The sequence below is a fragment of the Pristiophorus japonicus genome, chromosome 7 (genome assembly GCF_044704955.1).
Source record: "Pristiophorus japonicus isolate sPriJap1 chromosome 7, sPriJap1.hap1, whole genome shotgun sequence".
NCBI classification, from domain to species: Eukaryota; Metazoa; Chordata; class Chondrichthyes; family Pristiophoridae; genus Pristiophorus; species Pristiophorus japonicus.
Window position 1 is genome coordinate 11,069,150 of NC_091983.1, and position 25,547 is coordinate 11,094,696.

The 25,547-nt window shown below is 46.0% G+C and overlaps 1 protein-coding gene across 3 annotated transcripts in view; it reads left to right on the forward strand.

Annotated features, from left to right (window-relative positions):
* elp3 (elongator acetyltransferase complex subunit 3) overlaps positions 1 to 25,547 on the forward strand; it is a 210,368-nt gene that overhangs the window by 148,378 nt on the left and 36,443 nt on the right. For all 3 annotated transcript variants that reach the window (XM_070884784.1, XM_070884782.1, XM_070884783.1), the window contains exons 11-14: positions 4,990 to 5,080; positions 5,453 to 5,518; positions 8,794 to 9,021; positions 13,805 to 13,886. In XM_070884784.1, coding sequence (XP_070740885.1) covers positions 4,990 to 5,080; positions 5,453 to 5,518; positions 8,794 to 9,021; positions 13,805 to 13,886 — 467 coding nt within the window. The remainder of the gene's footprint in view (positions 1 to 4,989; positions 5,081 to 5,452; positions 5,519 to 8,793; positions 9,022 to 13,804; positions 13,887 to 25,547) is intronic.

The following is a 25,547-nucleotide window of genomic DNA, read 5'->3' on the forward strand; positions in this document are numbered from 1 at the left end:
TGGACTCAAGTTTCGGCCTGAGTTGCTCCTATTTTTTTGGAGCAAGTAGTTTAGAATGGAGCATCTTAGAAGTTGCAATTCTCGGCATTTAGTTTGCTCCAGTTCTAGTGAGTTAGAATAGTTTCATTTTAGAATAGATTTTTTTTTCAAAAGGGGGCGTGTCCAGCCACTTACACCTGTTTTGCAAGTTTAGGCAGCGAAAACTTACTCCAAACTAACTTAGAATGGAGTAAGTGTAGATTTCTGTACGCTCAGAAAAACCTTGCCTACATCAGGCGGAGGGAACGAGAGATGGCGGGAAGGGGGGTTTACAAACATTAAACACTTCACTTTTACAAATAAAGAGCCATCAATAATAAATGATAAATAAATTAATAAATCAACCAATAAATCAAAAAAATAAAAATAATGTTTTATTTTTTTTTAAAATTAAGTCTCTACTCACCTACTGCAGCACCGGGAGCCCTCCAACAGCGTGCTGGGATGGGCCACACACCATTCCCTCCCCCCCAGTGTGTATGTCTCTGTCTCTGTGTGTATCTCTCTCTCTCTCTCTCTGTCAGTGTGTCTGTGTTTCTGACAGTGAGGGGTGGGGGGAGGGAGCTAAATGGGACGGAGGGTGGGGGGGAGAGAGCTGAATAGGAGGGGGTGGGGGGGGTTGGGGGAGAGAGAGCTGAATAGGAGGGGGGGGTGGGTGGAGAGAGCTGAATGGGAGAGGGGGTTGTGGAGAGAGCTGAATGAGAGGGGGGCTGGAGAAAGCTGAATGGGAGGGGGGGGTGGAGAGAGCTGAATGGGAGAGGGGGGGGAGAGAGCTGAATGGGAGAGGGGGGGGAGAGAGCTGAATGGGAGAGGGGGGGGGAAGAGAGCTGAATGGGGAGGTGGGGGGGGGGGGAGAGAGAGCTGAATGGGGAGGTGGGGGGGGGGGGAGAGAGAGCTGAATGGGGAGGTGGGGGAGGGGGAGCTGAATGGGAAGTTGGGGAGGGGGAGCTCAATGGGAAGGTGGGGGAGGGGGAGCTGAATGGGAAGGTGGGGGAGGGGGAGCTGAATGGGAAGGTGGGGGAGGGGGAGCTGAATGGGAAGGTGGGGGAGGGGGAGCTGAATGGGAAGGTGGGGGAGGGGGAGCTGAATGGGAAGGTGGGGGAGGGGGAGCTGAATGGGAAGGTGGGGGAGGGGGAGCTGAATGGGAAGGTGGGGGAGGGGGAGCTGAATGGGAAGGTGGGGGAGGGAGAGAGCTGAATGGGAGGGTGGGGGGGGGGGAGAGAGCTGAATGGGAGGGTGGGGGGGGAGCTGAATGGGAGAGAGAGCGGGGAGAGCTGAATGGGAGGCGGTGGGGGGAAGAACTTAATGGGGGGGGGGGGAAAGCTGAATGGGAGGTGGGGGGGGAGCGGGGGAGCTGAATGAGGGAGAGGGTGGGGATGATGAACGGGAGAGAGGGAGCCTGGGGGAGCTGAACGGGAGGGGGGTGGGTGGGAAGCTGAACGGGAAGGAAGCCCGAGTCTCGATCTTCAATACCCGGTGAGCCCATTCGGTAAGGGCTAGGAGCGGTGTTCTTCGGGCCCCTCCCACGCAGCCTGCACAGATTCGGGCTGCGAGGAGCTACTGCAGTGTGTGCGCATGTGCAGAGGTCCCTGCACTGTTTTCAGCGCCGGGACCTGGCTCCGCTCCCGACCCCTTGTGCTGCACCGCGCCGAGGCCGAAGACATCCTGAGGAGCTCGCAGAATCACAAGGTAAGTTTTCGGCGCCCTTTTAGTCCACAAAATCGGCGCACCTTATGGAGGTGGAGACTTGGACCCATGATGGGCACGACAGTGCTTGGAGCTGCTCAATTTTGGACTCTGGTTGTGTAGTTAATTTTTTTTTAATTAAAAGGAGAAGGAAAATACCACGGCTTCCTCCTGACCTTCCTTCCTCGTGAATTATTGGAAGTACTACTGCCCCCACCCCCTAAATATATATTTTCACTGAAAGGGCTTGCAGATCCAGGGAGAGCTGCCATTTTGGGTCTTAACTCCAATCATTAAACCAGAGTTGTGGATGGAGGGGTTGGTCCCGGTCTCCATGGCGATCCCTAGAGCAGCTCCATTTTTCTCGATAATTACCGATCCACATAGAATCATAGAAGTTTACAGCACAGAAGGAGGCATACGGACCATCCTGGCCCGTCAGCTGAAAAAGAGCTATCCAGCCTAATCCCAGTTTCCAGCTCTTGGTCCGTAGCCCTGCAGGTTACGACACTTTAAGTGTACATCCAAGTATTTTTAAAATGTGGTGCGGATTTCGGCCCCTGCCACCTTGTCAGGTGATGTGCAGACAACTCTGGGTGAAAAAAACCTTTCTCCTCGACTCCCCTTTAATCCTTCTACCAATTATTTTAAATCTATGCCCCCTGGTTATTGACCCCTCTACTAAGGGAAATGGGTCCTTCCTATCCACTCTATCTAGGCCCCTCATAATTTTATACACCTCAATTAAATTTCCTTGTAGCTAAAATTCTCTAGTCCTGGCAACCCGCTCGTGAATCTCCTCTGTACCCTCTCTAGTGCAATCACATCTTTCCTGTAATGTGGTTACCCGAACTGTATGCAGTATTCTAGCTGTGGCCTGACTAATGTTTTATATAGTTCTAGCATAACCTCCCTGCTCTGCTATGCCTCAGCTAATAAAGGAATGTATCCCGTAAGCCTTCTTGACTGCCTTATCTACATGTCCTGCTCCCTTAAGGGATCTGTGAACATGCACTCCCAGGTTCCTCTACACTTCTCCGTACTACTATTTATTGTATATTCCCTTGCCTGTTAGCCCTCCCCAAATGCATTACCTCATACTTCTTCGGATTGAATTCCATTTGCCACTGTTCTGCCCACCTGACCAGTCCATTGACATCTTCCTGCAGTTTACAGCTTTCTTCCTCACTATCAACCACACAGCCAATTTTTGTATCATCTGCAAACTTCTTAATCATTCCCCCTATATTCAAGTCTAGATCATTGATTTATACCACAAAAAGCAAGGACCCAGTACTGAGCCCTGCGGAACCCCACATGCAAACATCCTCCCAGTCACAAACTCACCCATCAACCATTACCCTTTGCTTCCTGGCTCTGAGCCAATTTTGGATCCAACTTGGCACTTTCCCTTGGATCCCATGGGCTTTTACTTTCGTGACCAGTCTGCCATGTGGGGGGACCTTATCAAAAACCTTGCTAAAATCCATGTAGACTACATCAAATGCACTACCCTCATCGACCCTCCTTGTTATCTCCTCAAAAAATCCAATCAAGTTAGTCAGACGCGACCTTCCCTTAACAAATCCGTGCTAACTGTCCTTGATTAATCTCTGCCTTTCTAAATGACCATTAATACTGTCCTTCAGTACTTTTTCCAATACGTTGCCCACCACCGAGGTTTGGCTGGATGGCCTGTCATTACTCGGTCTATCCCTTACTCCCTTTTTAAACAACGGTACAACGTTAGCAATCCTCCGGCATGACACCTGTAGCCAGAGAGGATTGTAAAATGATGGTCAAGGCCTCTGCTATTTCCTCCTTTGCTTCCCTCAACAACCTGAGATACATTTCACCAAGCCTGGGTATTTATCTATTACCCGGGGACAGCTGTGTGACTCTTCTCTGCGCCATATCCAACCTTGGTATAAGAAAGACTTTCATTTCTATAGTGCCTTTCAATAGCTCAGGACGTCCCAAAGTGCTTTACAGCCAATTAAGTACTTTCGAAGTGTAATCACTGTTGTAATGTAGGACAAGCAGCAGCCAATTTGTGCACAGTAAGCTTCCACAAACAGCAACGTGATAATGATCAGATAATCTGGGTTTTTTTGTGATGTTGATTGAGGGATAAATATTGGCCAAGACACCATGGATAACTCCCCTGCTCTTCTTCGAAATAGTGCCATGGGGATCATTTGCGTCCACCTGAGAGCAGACGCGGCCTCGGTTTAACATCTCATCTGAAAGACGGCACCTCCAGCAATGCAGCACTCCCTCAGCAATGCAGCACTCCCTCAGCATTGGACTGGAGTGTCAGCCTAGATTTTTGTGTTCAAGTCCCTGGAATGGGACTTGAACCCACAACCTTCAGACTGAGGCGAGTGTGCTACCCACTGAGCCACAGCTGACAGTATAGCCTCTCTGCTGATGCGTGTTGCACTCACAGAAGATAAACTGCTTACATTTCTGATTCCCCTCTCTCTCCCTCTCGCCAAAATCATGATCACAGGAACCAGTCCTCCAGTGCAGCCACACAGAAGCTCCTAGATATATTAACCAGAGATTGGGCTATTTTCTTAATTGTTGGCTGTATCCCATCTGAGTTTGGTGCCGAGTCAACACTCAAGGCGCTGAGTTTCCTCATAGTACGTGTTTGACTGTCTCCTCATGTTGCGAGAGCTGGGCCTGTTTGGCGAGATTCTGAATTTTGTCCAGTCTTGTAAGATTAGGATCACAGGTCACACACACATTATCCAAAGGGTCTTGGGGTGTTATGAAGCATTTTATCAACGAGCGGCAGTTTAAAATATAATCAGATACAATACGTAATTAGGATAGACATAGTAACACATACAACCCGTAACAGAGGAGACCAATTTACCGGCCCGGGCACGGGAAGGACAGACGTTGAGGCAGAACGGTGGTCTCTGATCCCTGCAGCCTGCGGCTGTGGTCTCTTCTCTTTGGTCGTCTCCCGAGCTGGCAGAGGTGTTAGGGTGAAGCCAGCATGCGTTCCACCTCAGAGGTTTGAACTTGAACCGGGTATATCCTACAGCTTCTTGCTAAACCCCTTATCAAGGCCTGTTTTTGTGTTATGACCATGGCATGCAATTCTGTATCTAATGTGGCTGGAATTCTCCTGTGTCATTAGCTTGCCCTATTTGCTGAGCTGGCATATTCTTTCTTTCATAAAATCATTTATTTTATAATTCACAATTTCTTTTGATTCATGATTTCTTACAGTTTCCATTTTCCTTGCAGAGATATCCCAATGCCACTGGTCAGCTCTGGAGTGGAGCATGGGAACCTGCGGGAACTAGCCCTGGCCAGGATGAAAGATTGGGGAACCGAGGTAAAGCATCAAAAGGAATTTTTTAATTAATCATTTCATCCTGTCTGAAGGATTTTGTAACAATGAATAAAAATGTATGTGATGTAATGAATTGATCCAATAAATTATCTCCCGCCAATCAATTGAATGGGTTAGTCTGTGACCAACAAAACTCCAATAAGATTGAGTCTTTAATTATTGGAAATCTTTGCAATCCAGATAGTACGGCCTCAGTCTAAACCGTTACACGATGCAGTGCCCTGTCCAGCCAATAACGCTGTGTTTGAGAGAGTCTTGACACAGACTGAGAGAGAAGCACTTAATTAGGAGTGTTCAAATATTCCCGTGCTATGAGCCTCGGAGATTTGACCTTTTGTTCTATGCTATTTTCAGTGTCGAGATGTCCGAACAAGGGAGGTTGGGATCCAGGAAATTCATCACAAAGTCCGACCCTATCAGGTACGTGTGGCCCTTTACAGGGCAATCTGCAGTCTGACTGGTGCTGTTCCAGTTTACAAACCTCACACCTTCTAGACTTTGAAAGTGGGCCTTTTGGTTCTGAAACATACTTTTTTTAGTGCGTGGTAACGATGAGGAAGGCCATTAAGCCCATCTAGTTCATTCTTGAATAGGGAAGGATGAACTACATGGGCTTAATGGCGAAAGTCATTCCCTCCATGTAACCTGCTCAAATGATTCCACAGTTTGTGCTACCCAGAGCCCATTCCAGATATTAATCAGTGTGTGAAGATGCTTCTTGACATCAGTCCCGAAATTTACATTGTATTTACAGCACAGAAACAGGCCATTTAGTACAGCTGGTCTATGCCGGTGTTTACACTCCACACGTGCCTCCTCCCACCCTAATTACCTGTTCCCACCTCTATTCCCTTCTCCTTCATGTTTGCATCAAGCCTCCCCTTAAATGCATCAGTGCTTGCTGCTTCAACCACTCCATGTGGCAGAGAGTTCCACATCCTCACCGCAGGTCTGCAGAAATGGCCGGAGTTGCGTGGATCTCCTGTGAGAATCACTGGAGCTCTGTTCAAGCGCCTCTCTATGTCGAAGATTAGGGGCCCAGGTGTGAGCAACACCACACGTTGGAACTCTTGACACCTAGGGCCTCGCAGATTCAGCACTGCGTTCATCGCCGGTATTGTCAGCAGGCAGGGCTACAGTGTCTGGTTCCCTTCAATGCAAGTCTGTGCCAAATGCCATTAGTTCATGGTTCCAGGAATGGTGGGTGACACCGGTGAAAGGAATAAACTTTATTCTGCAATGGGGGAAGTAGTTCTCAAGTTGAAGGAAGCTTCACCATTGCCTATTTGCAGCAACTCCCAGAGGTTAGAATAAACTGATGGGCAGCTCCCTCTCTACAGGTATCCCCTCACATCCATTTCCATTTTTACCACCGTCATTACTCTTGGGTTATCAGATTATAATCTGTGCTTCCTGAGTGGCAGAAAGCAATTTGGGTGATAAAGGAGCTTTGCACTCTTTTACCGAAGTGCTTCGGGGACTGGCTGAGCTACTGTTCCACATCTTTTGTTTCTTCAGTAACTTTGATTATCAGCTCTCTGGAGAGCTAAAGTGTGTTGGGCTGCAGCTCGGAGATAAGGTGTGAAGACAAAATAAAAGAAAATTGCCTCTTAATAGGGATGAGTACTGAGAATGCTTAAAAGGCAGTCACCGATCCTTCTGTGTCTGAAAACCTACCTGTTACATTGATAGCAGATATTGTTACCCTAAATTGGCCTGAATAGTTCAGATAAGCAAACGTTTGCACCGTGAGCTGCCAGAGTCAATTATTGTCCGTTTAACCAGTTCAGCTTTCTTCAGTGACAAACATTTGAGTCTTGTTTATTGGCGAGCTCATGTTCTTTTTCCAACACCCCCACCACCCATTCTTCAAACAGCCTGCATAAACTTGGCTTGTATTCCCTTGAGGTTAGAAGGTTGAAGGGGTGATCTAATCAAGGGCTTTAAAATGACAAAGGATTCACTAGGGTGGATATAGAGGCACTATTCCCTCTGGTGAGGGGTGTCCAAAGCAAAGGGGCACAATTGTAAAAGGACGCAGTTATTTGTACTACCAAAATGGCCGCATTGTCTCTGATTGACTCTCCATTATCACATGACCTGATTGCTGATTGGTCCCCTTGGAGGATAAGAATAAACAAGACTCAAATGTTTGTCACTGAAGAAAGCTGAACTGGTTAAACGGACAATAATTGACTCTGGCAGTTCACGGTGCAAACGTTTGCTTATCTGAACTATTCAGGCCAATTTAGGTTAACAATATCTGCTATCAATGTAACGGGTAGATTTTCAGATGCAGAAGGATCGGTGACTGCCTCTTAAGCATTCTCAGTACTCATCCCTGATAGGCAATTTTCTCTGGAATGTGTAACTGGAGCCACCCAGCCCAAGTTCTGACTGACTTAGGTCACGGATTGTTAACGGATTTATTGCGTATTAAGTGAATAATGACAGTGTCGTGACTTCAGGATTTCATACAGTTCAACGATGTCCCTTGTAAACCTGTGGTGAACCTGTGGAATTCTCTACCACAGAAAGTTGTTGAGGCCAATTCACTAAATATATTCAAAAAGGAGTTAGATATAGTCCTTACTACTAGGGGGATCAAGGGGTATGGCGAGAAAGCAGGAAGGGGGTACTGAAGTTGCATGTTCAGCCATGAACTCATTGAATGGCAGTGCAGGCTCGAAGGGCCGAATGGCCTACTCCTGCACCTATTTTCTATGTTTCTATGTAAGACATGCACCAAGCTTTCTGAGAAATTGGCTGAGAGTGTAAAAAGGTGGAAGAATGTGATCCGTCCTCAGAGTTCCCTCCCTCCCCTCCTGCTTCCCCTTTCTCTCTCTCTTTCTCTCTTTCCTTTCCCCCCTCCCCTCATTGATTCACTGGGATGCTGCCTGCTATGAGGAAATACAGATAGAAGGAAAGATTTGGAAAATGAGGGCTGTTTTAGGACATAGGAGATTGAAGGATGATTTGACAGAGGGGTTTGAAATTAAGAAGGGATGGGGCAGACTGTTTCTAGTGATCGAGGGTCTAGATTGAGTGGACAGCGAGAAAAGATTCAATACAAGATATAGGACTAGCTGGAAGAACTTATTACACAGACAAGTTGTGAGGCTGTGAAATGCACTGCTGGAGTTGATTGAAGCAGAGACCATGTCAACATTTAAGAATGGGTTAGATAGGTGGTTGAAGGAAAGGAGAATAAAGGAATATGGAACAAAGCAGCCACAGGACTACTGCTGCAATGGAGGAAAAACACCAACACGGACTGGTTAGGCCACACGGCCTGTTTTTGTGTTGATGATTCTATGTTCTGTTTGTCGGCACTGACATTTCATGTCATATTAGACACACAATTCTCCTCAACATAATTTAACAGCCTTTCCCCGTAATGGAAGGGTCTGAATGTGGTTAATTTAATAACTTGCCCCAGTAATGGGAGGGTCTGAATGTGGTTAATTTAATAACTTGCCCCAGTAATGGGAGGGTCTGAATGTGATTAATTTAATAACTTGCCCCAGTAAAGGGAGGGTCTGAATGTGGTTAATTTAATAACTTGCCCCAGTAATGGGAGGGTCTGAATGTGATTAATTTAATAACTTGCCCCAGTAATGGGAGGGTCTGAATGTGGTTAATTTAATAACTTGCCCCAGTAATGGGAGGGTCTGAATGTGGTTAATTTCTCTCAGGTGGAACTGGTGAGGAGAGACTATGTGGCGAATGGTGGCTGGGAAACGTTCTTGTCCTATGAGGATCCCGAGCAGGACATTCTAATTGGATTACTCCGCCTGCGGAAATGCTCCGAGGAAACCTTCAGAGCGGAGTTAAAGGGAGGAGTCTCTATCGTGCGAGAGCTTCATGTATATGGCAGTGTGGTGCCTGTTAGCGCACGGGATCCGTCCAAGTTCCAGCATCAGGTAAGGATCAAGAATGATACCAATTTAATTCCACAGGACTGTGTGCCGATAGAGGTATCATTCCATAATGCTGTTGCAGAATTTGGTTATTCATTTTAACCTCCGTTTGTTGACCGTCAGCTGAATGCTGGGTATTTTACTGAGACAGTGAAATGGTCAACCAACTTTCCCACCTGAGGATCGATCGCAGGCCAATGGAGGGCCCCATTTACCATGATGCTCGGGTGCACTGAAAATCCCCTATCTGTAATACAGACAGCTTTGCACCTTGTACAAGTGTCATCGTCCTGAAGTTACTTCAACTTTACAGCACAGAAAGAGGCCATTCGGCCCAACTGGTCTGTGCTTCACCCTACTTCATCTCTTCCTATTAGCATATCCTTCTATTGCTTTCTTCCCCATGTATTTATGCAGCTTCCCCTTAAAGGCTATTCAACTTAACTACTCCCTGTGGTAGTGAGTTCCACATTCTCACCACTCTGGATAAAGAGGTTTCTCCTGAATTTTTATTGGATTTATTAGTGACTATCTTATGACCCCTAGTTCTAATCTCCCCACGAGTTTGAATCTCATGCCTTTGGAGCCCTGATGAAATACTTCCATCAGCCCCCTAGCTCTGACCTGCTTCGCAAACCCTTTTCACACAAGGTTAAAGTACAGCAACTAACCGAGTTACCGCCCAGTTCTTAAAGCCAGACAGTGGCATTGATATTTTCGGAAAATGAATGGGCAGACAGAGCACAAAGTGGACCGACCACGCCTCATTCATTCAGATTCAGAAAGGTAGCATGTTTTTATATATCTCACTCTGGAAAAATTAACAAGCTTCTTGTGCTTAAATGAGTTTTCAAACTGTCTCAAACCTTTTTGTTACATTTCTCTCACTGATGTGGAATTGTTAGTTGGTAGGGGAGACAGGACACGAGGTCAGCTCCTTTGTATTGCTGACTGATTCCTGAAAATTCAAACCTATTATCTGTCCGTTGCCCACCCTTCGTGTGCTCGCTATATTATCCAGCTTTCTTCCTCCGTCTGTTTCTGAATATAAGAAATAATCAGCTAATGTAAGGCAGCTGTACATGGGGCTTAACAAGTCCAGTCAGAATTGCACAGTTGTGAATCTTTTCCATTTAACTCACTGACCTCATTGGGATATTTACTGCTGTGTAACATTTAACAAAAAATAAATGAGCCAGTGATCACTCGGTGAGAAGACCCTTCCTGTGTTTATAAAGGAAAATACTTTCACTCAACTGGTTTATAGCGATCCCTCTCTGGCCTTGCCCCTCTCTATCTCTGTGATCTCCTTCAGCCCCACAACCACCCCTGAGATGTCTGCGCTCCTCTAATTCTGCCCTCTTGAGCATCCCTGATTATAATCGCTCAACCATTCTGTTGCCGAGGCCCTAAGCTCTGGAACTCCCTGCCTAAACCTCTCCGCCTCTCTACCTCTCTTTCCTCCTTTAAGACGCTCCTTAAAACCTACCTCTTTGACCAAGCTTTTGGTCACCTGCCCTAATGGTGCTGAAATTCTGGCCTCCGGGTCTGTACGGAGTGCACAAGGACCTGACAAGGCCTCGCAATGTGCATGCGCTGAAAACCGGCTTTTCCGACGTGTCAAGATCGCTATATAAATGCAAGGAAGGACATTCGCACGGCCGGGATTGGGCTATTTGCCCAACTTGTGCCCAGTGAATGTCCTTCAAACTCTTACGCCTGGTGAAAGCAGGTGCATAGACTACTTTTACCAGCGTAAGAGTTTTAAAACATAAAAATTAAATTTAAAAACACATTTTTATGTTTAAAAACCTTGTCCATTAAGAAGTTTTATTTAAACCGTATTAAAAACCCATAAAAAAAATTCACAATATATACATTTTTTCTCAAACATTTAATTAACTTTCGTTTCAATTAATTTTAAATATGAGGTGTTTCATTTATTTATTATGCTGTTTGGGTGTTTTAGGGGTTTTTCTCATTGATGGTAATGGTAACTCACACAAACGGAGTTCCCACTATTATCAATGAGAATACTGCACAGTGATAGTCACGTGAGCCTGGACCACCTAACATGTAAAGACATCTTTCCATGCGATGCGCAGCGAATCTAGGCCTCCGACCAGGATCCTACGTTTCTCCGGGACCAACAGGCAGATTCGTAGATTTTTTTCCGGGTCGGAGGCATTCGTACGAAGGAAGCCTCCGACCGCAATTTTAGGCCCAATATCTCCCTATGCGGCTCGGTGTCAAATCTTTTGTCTCAACATTCCTGTGAAGCGCCTTGGAATGTTTCACTATGTTAAAGGCGCTATATAAATACAAGATGTTTTAGATAAAGCGATCCATTCACTTAATTTTTGTAAAGATGTGAATAAAATAATCAAGTAAGATTCTCGCATTACTCTTAACCCTTGTATCAGGTTACACTGTGGGAGATGGTGTGTTCTATATGTGTTGCATTCAAATATATTGGAGCCTGTAATGTGGATTTCAGTGGCTTGAAATTAAGATTGGGATGAGTCTCCGATAGTTGCCCTGTTGCAAGGACGTTGGCACATTCCCTGACTGCACCACTGCTGTTCCTGTATTCCATTGTTCCCTCCTCCACTGGGGTCAGAGGTGCGCACACAATCACATCAGTTCATTTGACTTCATCCCTTCCGTCTCCCATTACATCATCTAACAGTTTATTAAATAGTCCAGTGTCCTGGCCTTACCCACCCTTCCTGATGACCAGTTCCAGCTGTTGATAACACTCTCTCTAGAAAAATACTCCCTGGCACCGGTTCTACACCTGCTTTTCACAGCCCTGAGGATGTTCCATCTAATCCTGCTGCTTTGTAAAAGTATTGTTATGGATCTTCTTTCTATATCCTGTTAAGTAACTTGCCTACCTCGCCATCTCTTGCAATTATATAGCGATCTTTCACAACCTCCAGAGGTCCCAAAACACTTTGCACCAGTCAGGTACATTTGAAGTGCAGTTGCTGTTGTAATGTGGGACATGTGGCAGACAGTTTGTGCACAGGCTGCCACATTTCCCATATTACAACAGTAACTGTACTTCAAAAGTACTCCAATTGCATCGGTTTCACTGTCCACTGCCATTTGTAAAGCGCCTTGGGATCTTTATTTAGATTAACGACGCTCTACAAATGCAAGTTATAGATTGTAATGAAAGAGCTGGTGAGTAAAGAAACTGACTTGAGTTGCACTGAAGGATTAAAATGGCAATGATTTGGTGTTGGATGTTGCATTCTGAAGAGTCCTTTATCCTAACTAAAATACATCTTGTATTTAAAACAACCTGTCGTTGGAAGTGAGGGATCTGCTGATTTAGTATGAGCAGATGCCATGAGAGATGCACTATGTTTGTGCAGCCATGGCATGTCCGGCCAGAAACAGTGGGGGAAGTAGAATCCAGAGTAGCTTTTTAAAAGGGAGTGGATAAATGTTTGTAAAACAAAAATATAAAAGGATATTGGGAAAGGACTAAAGAACTGGGACGAAGTGGATATTTCCTTCGGAGAGTTGGCACGGGTGCGATGTGCTGTAAGATTCTATGATTCCAAGCTCTCCTAGTTCATACAAACATAGAAACATAGAAAATAGGTGCAGGAGCAGGCCATTCGGCCCTTCGAGCCTGCACCACCATTCAATAAGATCATGGCTGAACATTCACCTCAGTACCCCTTTCCTGCTTTCTCTCCATACCCCTTGATCCCTTTAGCCATAAGGGCCATATCTAACTCCCTCTTGAATATATCCAAAGAACTGGCATCAACAACTCTCTGCGGTAAGAAATTCCACAGGTTAACAACTCATCTCGGTTCTAAATGGCTTACCCCTTATCCTTAGATTGTGTCCCCTGGTTCTGGACTTTCCCAACATCGGGAACATTCTTCCTGCATCTAACCTGTCCAGTCCCATCAGAATTTTATATGTTTCTATAAAATCCCCTCTCATCCTTCTAAACTCCAGCGAATAAAGGCCCAGTCGATCCAGTGTCTCCCCTTATGTCAGTCCAGCCATCCTGGGAATCAGTCTGGTGAACCTTCACTGCACTCACTCAATAGCAAGAACGTCCTTCCTCAGATTAGGAGACCAAAACTGAACACAATATTCCAAGTGAGGCCTCACCAAGGCCCTGTGCAACTGCAGTAAGACCTCCCTGCTCCGATCCTCAAATCCCCTAGCTATAAAGGCCAACATACCATTTGCCGCCTTCATCGCCTGATGTACCTGCATGCCAACTTTCAATGACTGATGAACCATGACACCCAGGTCTTGTTGCACCTCCCCTTTTCCTAATCTGCCGCCATTCAGATAATATTCTGCCTTCATGTTTTTACCCCAAAGTGGATAACTTCATATTTATCCACATTATACTGCATCTGCTATGCATTTGCCCACTCACCTAAACCTGTCCAAGTCACCCTGCAAACTCTTAACATCCTCCTCACAGCTCACACCGCCACCCAGTTTAGTGTCATCTGCAAACTTGGAGATATTGTACTCAATTCCTTCATCCAAATCATTGATGTATATTGTAAATAGCTGGGGTCCCAGCACTGAACCCTGCGGCACTCTACTAGTCACTGCCTGCCATTCTGAAAAGGACCCGTTTATCCCCACTCTCTGCTTCCTATCTGCCAACCAGTTCTCTATCCACGCCAGTACATTACCCCCAATACCATGGGCTTTGATTTTGCGCACACAGCTCTTGCATATCTAGAGTTGCTGCCTTTGTTCCTCAGCCTTGTTGATTTTCCGTGTTTTCCAGGGTTTCGGAATGCTTTTAATGGAGGAGGCTGAACGGATTGCACAGGAAGAGCACGGGTCATCCAGAATTGCAGTCATTTCAGGTAAAGGTCACATTCAGTGCGCGAACTGGACTACTGATACATTGATATAGCTAACGGTTCAAAAATAACAAGGATTTTAGATCTGTGTAAAACTTGCACCCTCACTTTCCAGCACGAACTTTAGCTGCAGTGTGTTTTATGAATTCTTTGTCTACAAGTAGCTCTAGATGAAGGAGCATTGATCTGTGCAATCACTGCAGAATAAAAAAAGATGTAAAGAATTTGATTGATGGCTTAAGCACAGCCTGTAACACACTCCAAAACACAACTTATTGTATTACGTACATCATTATCATCATAGGCAGTCCCTCGGAATCGAGGAAGACTTGCTTCCACTCTTAAAATGAGTCCTTAGGTGGCTGAACAGTCCAATACGAGAACCACAGTCCCTGTCACAGGGGGGACAGATAGTTGTTGAGGGAAGGGGTGGGTGGGACTGGTTTGCCACACGCTCTTTCCACTGCCTGCGCTTGATTTCTGCACGCTCTCGGCGATGAGACTCGAGGAGCTCAACGCCCTCCCGGATTCACTTCCTCCACTTAGGAAACGTTACAAGGTCTTTGGCCATGGACTCCCAGAGGATGTTGCACTTTATCAGGGAGGCTTTGAGGATGTCCTTGTAACGTTTCCTCTGCCCACCTTTGGCTCGTTTGCCGTGAAGGAGTTCCGAGTAGAGCACTTGCTTTGGGAGTCTCGTGATATGTAGTTTATCAACCACGTATGTATAACTTAAACCTTTAGTTTGGTGGTGTGTTTTTGGAAGTTGGGACAGGGGGAGTGAGTGGTAAACAAGAGTGCTCTTTCATAGCTTAGGAGCAGGAGGAGGCCATTTATCCCCTCAAGCCTGTTTTACCATTCAGTTAGATCATGGCTGATTTCTGTCTTAACTGCATCTACCTGTATTGTGTTTTTGTAACCCTTGATACCCTTGCTGAACTCAATCTTAGTTTTGAAAGCTCCAATTGATCCCCAGCCTCAACAGCTTTTTGCGGGAGAGCGTTCCCGATTTCCACTATCCTTTGTGTCAAGAAGCAGCTTGAGACATAGACGCCTCTAGTGGATTATAACAGACGTGTCCAGACCACAAAACACCCTCTTTTGTTGGGTTCGAACACTCCTGTACAGTAACTCATCATTTGCTTTGTTTTATAGTTGGGCCTTGTATGCAATGCTCCATACATTTCCACTACTTGTTTGAAAGCAGCGAGTTAGAAATGCCATAATGTGTCTTTGGGAGATGGACAACACTGACAAAGCCAGCACTTATTGTCCATCCCTGGCAGCCCTGAGTGCATTAAGAGTCAACCACATCGGGCAGAACTGGAGTCATGTAGAGCAGACAAGGTGGGGGCCATTAGACACGCAGTTGTATTCTTTTTACAACATTCCAGCAGCTTTAAACTGGGTTCCAACATCAAACAAACATTGGTTTTCATCTGCAGCGCAGCACTAGACAATTAAACTTAGTGCTGTACATGGGTGAGTGTCCTGAACGCCTCAGTGTGTGCGAGATTGGAATGAGTACTCCTGCTGGGCTGCCTGCATCATGATCATGTGAAAGCAGTTGGTCTGAATGGGCTTGGGAACACAGCTTCCTCCACCCAGCAATCCCATCTGTTGCGCAGGTTCATTAACCCGCTTACAAATTTGTGTCTGTGCTGTCATTACATTCTGAGAGCTGATATTATCATCGAGGAACCGGCTGCTCTGTAAATTATAAAAGGCCAAGGGGACCGGTAGTGAGCACACTGCACATTGAAAAAGATGATGGAGATCTCGATGTACTCTCACAAACAGCAGCGTAAAGGATATTGTAGCTCTAACAGGAGAGAAGGAAAGCAGATTAGACTTAATTTGTGGGTTTTTGTTGCTGATTATAGCCCAGCGCTATTTGCATTTGACTAAATATTCTCGTAAAGGCGTGTAGTGTCATCATGCTAGTGAAGGAAGTGAATGTTGAGAAAGGCAATTTTCTTGTGCCCAGATATATCTGTGAGTTGTCTCCACTGTTTTATTTGTAGAATCATAGAATCTTGCAGCACAGCAGGAGGCCATTTCGCCCATCCTACCTGTGCCGACTCTCGGAACGAGCTTCCCAATTAGTCCCACTTCCCTGCTCTTTCCCCAGAGCCCTCCTAATATTTCTTCTTCAAGTATATATCTAATTCCCTTTTGAAAGTTACTATTGAATCTGCTTCCACCACCATTTTAGGCAGTACTTTCCAGATTATCATAACCTCTGGTTCTTTTGCCAATTGCCTCAAATCTGTGTCCTTTGGTTACTGACCATTCTGCTACAGGAAACCGTTTCACCTTATTTACTCTTATCAAAACCGTTCATAATTGTGAGCATCTCTATTAAATCTCCCCTTAATCTTCTCTGCTCTAAGGGGAACAATCCCAGCTTCTCCAGTCTCTCCACATAACCTCATCCCTGGTACCAATCTATGATTGTATGAAATGAATCTCCTTCATCCTCCTTGACATTCTTCCCAAAATGTGGTGCCCAGAATTGGATGCAATTGTCTTTGATACCATTGTATGGGAAGGGAAAGGAAAGTCACGTCGAGAGGAAAATGTCTTTTTCTGAATGTTGGTTTGGTCTCTGCATCAGTCATTAACTCCAGTAGTGCATTCCACAGTCCCTCAACCCTCTGTAATAAGTTTCTCCTGCTCTCTGTCATCATCATAGGCACTACACTTCAAAAGTACATCATTGGCTGTAAAGCACTTTGGGACGTCCAGTGGTCGTAAAAGGCGCTATATAAATGCAAATCTATCTATCTATAATCCTAAAACAGCCCCAATTTTTCCTGTCTTTCCTTGTATTTGCATTTGTATTCCATTATACCAGGCAGCATCGCAGTGAATCTATGCTACACTCACTTTATTGCCTCAATATCCTTCCCATAGTGTGGGTCCCAAAACAGCGCGCACAATTCCAACTTAGATCTCACTAAGGTTTGACACAGACCTTTTCCCCGTCATCAGGACCAGGCATTCTCAGGTCAGATACAGTATAGGAAGTCAGAGACGCTGTGTCGGGTCAAATGCCACCTACACTGCTATGATCTAAGGAGTCAGGTCGCTGATTGCAGTGCGGGCGGGTACAGAAGGTGCGGCAAGAGTTTGTAGATGGAGGTGACCGGGGCCCAGGAGGGGCGTGAGTTTGGGGCTCAGAAGAGGCGAGGGCCCAGGGGCAGCATGGGTCAGCCCACACTGCGATATGTGTGCGCACTAGGTCCGTGCAGCAGAGCTTGGTCTCCAGTCGTCTTGGTTAATCCTTGCCACTGGATAAAGACCTAGCTCTGTCAAGCCCGTGTGGTGGCTGGTGTGCAGCGGCCACCACACGTTAAAAAAATCCACACACAGGCATCTTCCACTCTTCAAGATGTAGTTCGGGATGTGGAATATTAGTTCGGGATCTGGAACATTGAAACACCTGTGAACTCAGCCCTTTTTGCCATGGAAGCAAGTCATCCTTGCTTCGAGGGACTGCCTCTGATGATTTAAGTACTTTAACCCCAGTCTCAGAGGAAGAAAACCCAATCATACCAGAGTCTCCACTTTATATACGGGCTGCCTATAATCTGAGTGAGATTACCTCTGCTCACCGCCTATCTCCCATCTTGCCATTGGCTGCCCCCAGCCCTGCCCTGCCACGGTCACTGTTTGCCTCACGGGGGCAGTAAAGATCACGACAGACTGTGGGAATACATTTTATTGTCATTTGGACCCTGTGTTTGTGAGCAGAGCATTAATCTTGCACTCTGGAAGAGTGAGTGATTCCTGCTGGGCTGAGGACGCGTTCTGGTAGGCAAGATGATGCTAATTACTTGTGGTAAATTCTATTTAGTAGTCATACAAGAGAACAAAAAAATCTATCACAGTTCTATATTTGTAGTGTAAAGCTCAGTAAGAAAGGTTTACTGCTGCCGATGGGGGTGGCGGAATGAATTCTCTCAGGCAGTGGGGTTCTGTTAGATAGCCAGATGGTGAAAGTCGTCCATCGAGCCCTTTGGAACCTCTCTATTCCACTATCGCCCACGCACCCCATTCCCTCTCTTTTCCCCCCCCCCCGGCACTACACACTAACGGTGCACTAGCGTGAATGGGGCAGCTTTACTGGGGAGCGTGAAACTCCATCAAGACACTGTGTGCCTGCTCCCACGGCAGATTAAAAACCGGCTCCGGCAGCACCAGCTACATTCCATTGTGGCTGTGGGCCAACCAGACACTCGGCTCACCACACAGACCAGTGCTGGAGCAAATCTTGCTGCACTGGGGGCTGTGGCCCACTGACAGCAGAAAATCCAGCGTGACTTCTGGTTCAAGCAACAGTGGAGATTCAGTCTTGTTCTCTCGCTCCCTCCTCACAGGCACAGAATTCTGATCGCAGGCTGATGTAGACGGATGGGCAGTAAGTGCTGGCCTTACTGGCGTCGGCAGCATCCTGGAACACATACATTTTTTTTTAAAGATAACAAAGCAGGCAGTCGATGGGGAATGACGGGGGAAATAATCACATTGGAGACCATTTTCTGGAACGATATGTTCTTGGACCAACAAGAGAACAGGCCATTATACACTAGCGATGAGTAATGAGCCTGAATTAGTCTTAACTGGAAGGGAAACCCTAACTATAACAGTGAGCACAATACGATAGAATTCGATACTAGGTTTGAGAGGGAGGAGGCTGAGTCACAAACCTAGGCTTTAGATTTAGGTCAGACTGACTTTGGAGGGATGACGACAAGAGACTGGGCAGAACTATTATCGGATAAAACTACGGATGGACAATGCGAAGTGTTCAAAGAAGTATTTGGTAGAATACAAGACCTGTACATATCCCTAAAGGGCAAGAGACCTAATTGTGTAATAAAATAACCCGTGGTCAACAAGCCATAGTGTACAACTAAAAGTAAGGGCTTGCACAGCAGCAAAGAACAGGAGAGGTCCCGCAGACTGGGAGAGATATAAAGAGCAGCAAAGGGTTACAAAGAAAGTGGCGAGAGCAGCAGCAAGGGAATACGAGACAATACGGGAGATGTCAAGGACAGCACTGAAAGGATTTTACAAGTATATTAAATGAAAGAGGGTGGCTAAGAGTAATGTCGGCCCCTTAAGAACAGGCGCAGATGATATCGTAATTGGAAAGCAGGAAATGGCAGACTTGCAAAATACTAACTTTTCTTAGAATTGTACAGCACAGGAGGCGGTCATTCAGCCCATCGAGTCTGCGCCGGCTCTTTCGAAGAGCAATCTAGTTCGTCCCGCTCTTTCCCCATCTCCCTGCAATTTTTTCTCCAAGTATTTATCTAATTCCCTTTTGAAGGTTACTATTGAATCTGTATCCACCATCCTATCAGACAGTGCATTTCCGATCCTAACCACTCGTTGCATAAACAAGTTTATCCTCGTGTTGCCTCTGGTTCACTTGCCAATCACCTTAAATCTGTGCCTTCTCTTTATCAACCCATTGTATTAGTCTTCACTGTTGAGGATGAGCATCAAATACCAGAGATACAAAGATATCAAGGGGAGGAAATAATGAGTGTAAAGCGAGACAAATCTCCAGGACCTGATGGATTTCACCCCACAGTACTAAAAGTAGTAGGTGACAGTAGTATTGTCTGTACTTATAGTTATAAGTCACCAGGAATGGATGGGATGCATCCTAGGATCCTGAGGGAGGTTAAGGAGGAAATTGCAGAGGTACTGGCCATAATCTTCCAATCCTCCTTGGATACGGGGTGGAGCCAGAGGACTGGAGAGTTGAAAATGTTGCACCCTGGTTCAAAAAAGGGTGTAGGGATAAACCCAGCAACTACAGGCCAGTCAGCTTAACTTCAGTAGTAGGAAGGTTTTAAACGATAATCAGGAACAAAATTAACAGTCACTTGGACAAGTGTGGATTAATTAAGGAAAGCCAGCACGGATTTGTTAATGGCAAATCATCTTTAACTAACTTGATTGAGTTTTTGGATGAGGTAACAGAGGGTTGATGAGGGCAATGCGGTTGACGTGGTGTATATGGATTTCCAAAAGGCGTTCGACAAAATGCCACATAATAGGCTTGCCAGCAAAGCTAAAGCCCGTGGAATAAAAAGGATAGTGGGAGCATGGATACAAAATCGGCTAAGTGACAGGAAACTGAGAGTAATGGTGCGTAGCTGTATTTCAGACTGAAGGAAGGTATACAGTGGTGTTGCCCAGAGTTCGGTACAAAGACCACTGCTTTTCTTGATATATATTAATGATTTAGACTTGAGTGTACAGAGCCACAATTTCAAAATCTGCAGATGGCACAAAACTTGGAAGTATAGTGAACAGTGAGGAGGATAGGGATAGACTTTAAGAGGGCATAGGCTGGTGGAATGGGCGGACATATGGCAGATGAAATTTAACGCAGAAAAGTGCAAAGTGATACATTTTGGTAGGAAGAACAAGGAGAGTCAATATAAACTAAAGAGTACAATCCTAAAGGGAGGTGCATGTACAGAGAGACCTGGGGGTATATGTGCACAAATCGTTGAAGGTGGCAGGGCAGGTCGAGAAAGCAGTTAAAAAATCATACGGGATCCTGGGCTTCATAAATAAAGGCGTAGTGCACAAAAGCAAGGAAGTTAGGATGAACCTGTATAACACACTGGTTCAGCCACAAGTGGAGTATTGTGTCCAATTCTGGGCACCGCACTTGAGGAAGGATGTGAAGGCCTTAGAGAGGGTACAGAAAAGATTTACGATAATGATTCCAGGGATGAGGGACTTCATCTACGTGGATAGACTGGAGAATCTGGGATTTTTTTGGAGCAGAGAGGTATTCAAAGTCATGAGGGGTCTGGACAGAATAGATAGAGAGAAAGTGTTCCCATTGGCGGAAGGGTCGGGAGTCCGTGAGTCAGAGAGGCCTACAAAAGGCAGCGAAGTCGTGAGTTGCGTCACTGAGTCGAGAGTCAGAGAGGCCGACAAAAGGCGTGCTTGTGCAGCTACAAGGAGAAGGCAAAAGGTAGAAAGAAATAGAAAGGTGACGTCACAGCCAAGGGGGTAAGTGATTGGCTGGTGACTGGTAAGTAGTTTTTCTTTTTTCTCTTCTATATCAGTGAGTAACTTGTAGCACTGTTGTTGCCAATTTAAGTTAATCTAAGGGTCAAGTCATGGCAGGAGAGCTCGGACGCGTGTTATGCTCCTCCTGTACCATGTGGGAAATCAGGGACGCCTCCGGTGTCCCTGACGACTATGTGTGTGGGAAGTGTATCCAGCTCCTGACGGACCGCGTTGTGGAATTGGGGCTGAAGGTGGATTCACTCTGGAGCATCCACGAATAGCACATTTAGTGAGTTGGTCTTACCGCAGGTAAAGGGTCCACAGCCAGATAGGGACTGGAAGACCAACAGGAAGAGCAGTACAAGGAAGGTAGTGCAGGGATCCCCTGCGGTCATCTCCCTGAAAAACAGATACACCGCTTTGAGTACTGTTGGGGGGGATGACTCATCAGGGGGGAGCAGCAGCAGCCAAGTCCATGGCACCGTGGCTGGCTCTGCTGCACAGGAGGGCAGGAAAAAGAGTGGGAGAGCGATAGTGATGGGGGATTCAATTGTAAGGGGAATAGATAGGCATTTCTGCGGCCGCAACCAAGACTCCAGGATGGTATGTTGCCTCCCTGGTGCAAGGGTCAAGGATGTCTCGGAGCGGGTGCAGGACATTCTGAAAAGAGAGGGTGAACAGCCAGTTGTCGTGGTGCACATTGGTACCAACGATATAGGTAAAAAACGGGATAAGGCCCTACAAGACGAATTTAAGGAGCAAGGAGCTAAATTAAAACGTATGACCTCAAAAGTAGTAATCTCGGGATTGCTACCAGTGCCACGTGCTAGTCAGAGTAAGAATCGCAGGATAGCTCAGATGAATACGTGGCTTGAGCAGTGGTGCAGCAGGGAGGGATTCAAATTCCTGGGGCATTGGAACCGGTTCTGGGGGAGGTGGGACCAGTACAAACCAGACGGTCTGCACCTTGGCAGGACCAGAACCAATGTCCTAGGAGGAGTGTTTGCTAGTGCTGTTGGGGAGGAGTTAAACTAATATGGCAGGGTGATGGGAACCAATGCAGGGAGACAGAGGGAAAAAAAATGGAGACAGAAGCAAAAGACAGAAAGGAGATGAGTAAAAGTGGAGGGCAGAGAAACCCAAGCCAAAAAACAAAAAGGGCCACTTTGCAGCAAAATTCTAAAAGGTCTAAGTGCGTTAAAAAGGTAAGCCTGAAGGCTCTGTGCCTCAATGCGAGGAGTATTCGGAATAAGGTGGACGAATTAACTGTGCAGATAGCAGTTAACAGATACGATGTGGTTGGCATCACGGAGACATGGCTCCAGGGTGACGAAGGCTGGGAACTCAACATCCAAGGGTATTCAACATTTAGAAAGGATAGACAGAAAGGAAAAGGAGGCGGGGTGGCATTGCTGGTTAAAGAGGAAATTAATGCAATTGTAAGGAAAGACATTAGCTTGGATGATATGGAATTGGTATGGGTGGAGCTACGGAATACCAAGGGGCAGAAAACACTAGTGGGAGTTGTGTACAGACCTCCAAACAGTAGTAGTGATGTTGGGGAGGGCATCAAACAGGAAATTAGGTGCAGCAGTTATCATGGGTGACTTTAATATGCATGTAGATTGGGCTAACCAAAATGGAAACAATACGGTGGAGGAGCATTTCCTGGAGTGCATAAGGCATGGTTTTCTAGACCGATATGTCGAGGAACCAACTAGGGGGGAGGCCATCTTAGACTGGGTGTTGTGTAATGAGAGAGGATTAATTAGCAATCTCGTTGTGCGAGGCCCCTTGGGGAAGAGTGACCATAATATGGTGGAATTCTACATTAGGATGGAGAATGAAACAGTTAATTCAGAGCCCATGGTACAGAACTTTAATGAAGGGTAACTTTGAAGGTATGAGGCGTGAATTGGCTAGGATAGATTGGCGAATGATACTTAAGGAGTTGACAGTGGATGTGCAATGGCAGACATTTAGAGACCACATGGATGAACTACAACAATTGTACATCCCTGTTAAGCGTAAAAATAAAAAAGGGAAGGTGGCTCAACCGTGTCTATCAAGGGAAATCAGGGATAGTATTAAAGCCAAGGAAGTTTCATATAAATTGGCCAGAAATAGCAGCGAACCCGGGGACTGGGAGAAATTTAGAACTCAGCAGAGGAGGACAAAGGGTTTGATTAGGGCAGGGAAAATAGAATACGAGAGGAAGCTTGCAGGGAACATTAAAATGGACTGCAAAAGCTTCTATAGATATGTAAAGAGAAAAAGGTTAGTAAAGACAAACGTAGGTCCCCTGCAGTCAGAATCAGGGGAAGTCATAACTGGGAACAAGGAAATGGCAGACCAATTGAACAAGTACTTTGGTTCGGTATTCAAAAAAGGAGGACACAAGCAACCTTCCGGATATAAAAGGGGTCAGAGGGTCTAGTAAGAAGGAGGAACTGAGGGAAATCCTTATTAGTCTGGAAATTGTGTTGGGGAAATTGATGGGATTGAAAGCCGATAAATCCCCAGGGCTTGATGGTCTGCATCCCAGAGTACTTAAGGAGGTGGCCTTGGAAATTGCGGATGCATTGACAGTCATTTTCCAACATTCCATAGACTCTGGATTAGTTCCTATCGAGTGGAGGGTAGCCAATGTAACCCCACTTTTTAAAAAAGGAGGGAGAGAGAAAACAGGGAATTATAGACCGGTCAGCCTGACATCGGTAGTGGGTAAAATGATGGAATCAATTATTAAGGATGTCATAGCAGCGCATTTGGAAAGAGGTGACATGATAGGTCCAAGTCAGCATGGATTTGTGAAAGGGAAATCATGCTTGACAAATCTTCTGGAATTTTTTGAGGATGTTTCCAGTAGAGTGGACAAGGGAGAACCAGTTGATGATGTGTATTTGGACTTTCAGAAGGCTTTCGACAAGGTCCCACACAAGAGATTAATGTGCAAAGTTAAAGCACATGGGATTGGGGGTAGTGTTCTGACGTGGATTGAGAACTGGTTGGCAGACAGGAAGCAAAGAGTAGGAGTAAATGGGTACTTTTCAGAATGGCAGGCAGTGACTAGTGGGGTACCGCAAGGTTCTGTGCTGGGGCCCCCGCTGTTTACATTGTACATTAATGATTTAGACGAGGAGATTAAATGTAGTATCTTCAAATTTGCGGATGACACTAAGTTGGGTGGCAATGTGAGCTGCGAGGAGGATGCTATGAGGCTGCAGAGTGACTTGGGTAGGTTAGGTGAGTGGGCAAATGCATGGCAGATGAAGTATAATGTGGATAAATGTGAGGTTATCCACTTTGGTGGTAAAAACAGAGAGACTATTATCTGAATGGTGACAGATTAGGAAAAGGGGAGGTGCAACGATACCTGGGTGTCATGGTACATCAGTCATTGAAGGTTGGCATGTAGGTACAGCAGGCGGTTAAGAAAGCAAATGGCATGTTGGCCTTCATAGCGAGGGGATTTGAGTACAGGGGCAGGGAGGTGTTACTACAGTTGTACAGGGCCTTGGTGAGGCCACACCTGGAGTATTGTGTACAGTTTTGGTCTCCTAACTTGAGGAAGGACATTCTTGCTATTGAGGGAGTGCAGCGAAGGTTCACCAGACTGAATCCCTGGATGGCGGGACTGACATATCAAGAAAGACTGGATCAACTGGGCTTGTATTCACTGGAGTTCAGAAGAATGAGAGGGGATCTCATAGAAACATTTAAAATTCTGATGGGTTTAGACAGGTTAGATGCAGGAAGAATGTTCCCAATGTTGGGGAAGTCCAGAACCAGGGGTCACAGCCTAAGGATAAGGGGTAAGCCATTTAGGACCGAGATGAGGAGAAACTTCTTCACCCAGAGTGGTGAACCTGTAGAATTCTCTACCACAGGAAGTTGTTGAGGCCAATTCACTAAATATATTCAAAAAGGAGTTAGATGTAGTCCTTACCACTAGGGGGATCAAGGGATATGGCGAGAAAGCAGGAATGGGGTACTGAAGTTGCATGTTCAGCCATGAACTCATTGAATGGCAGTGCAGGCTCGAAGGGCCGAATGGCCTTACTCCTACACCTATTTTCTATGTTTCTATTTCTATGTTTCCAACCAGAGGACACAGATTTAAGGTGATTGGCAGAAGAACCAAAGGCGACATGAGGAAAACCAGCGAGTGGTTAGGATCTGGAATTCACTGCCTGAAAAGATGGTGGCGGCAGACTCAATCATTGCTTTAAAAGGGAGTTGGATCAGTACCTGAAGGAAAAAAATTACGGGGCTACGGGGAATGAGCGGGGGAGTGGGACTAGCTGAGGTGCTCTTGCAGAGAGCCGGAATGGGCTGAATGGCCTACTTCTGTGCTGTAACCATTTCATGATTCTATGAAATTGTTGATGCTCTCGTCATTGGTTAAACATTTCTGGAGGAAGGCGGGTTGGAGGGGGTCGCTCCGTTGCGGTCAGGAAACTCGGGGCCGGGATTCCCGTCGGCCCTGCCGACTTTAACAACAGGGCCTGATTTGCATGTGAGGCTGGCTGTGGGCGGGTAGGCCTTTGACTGGACAGAGAAAGGAGGGAGGGGTTGAGTGAGGGCCGGAACGTTAAAAGGATCGGTGTGGCG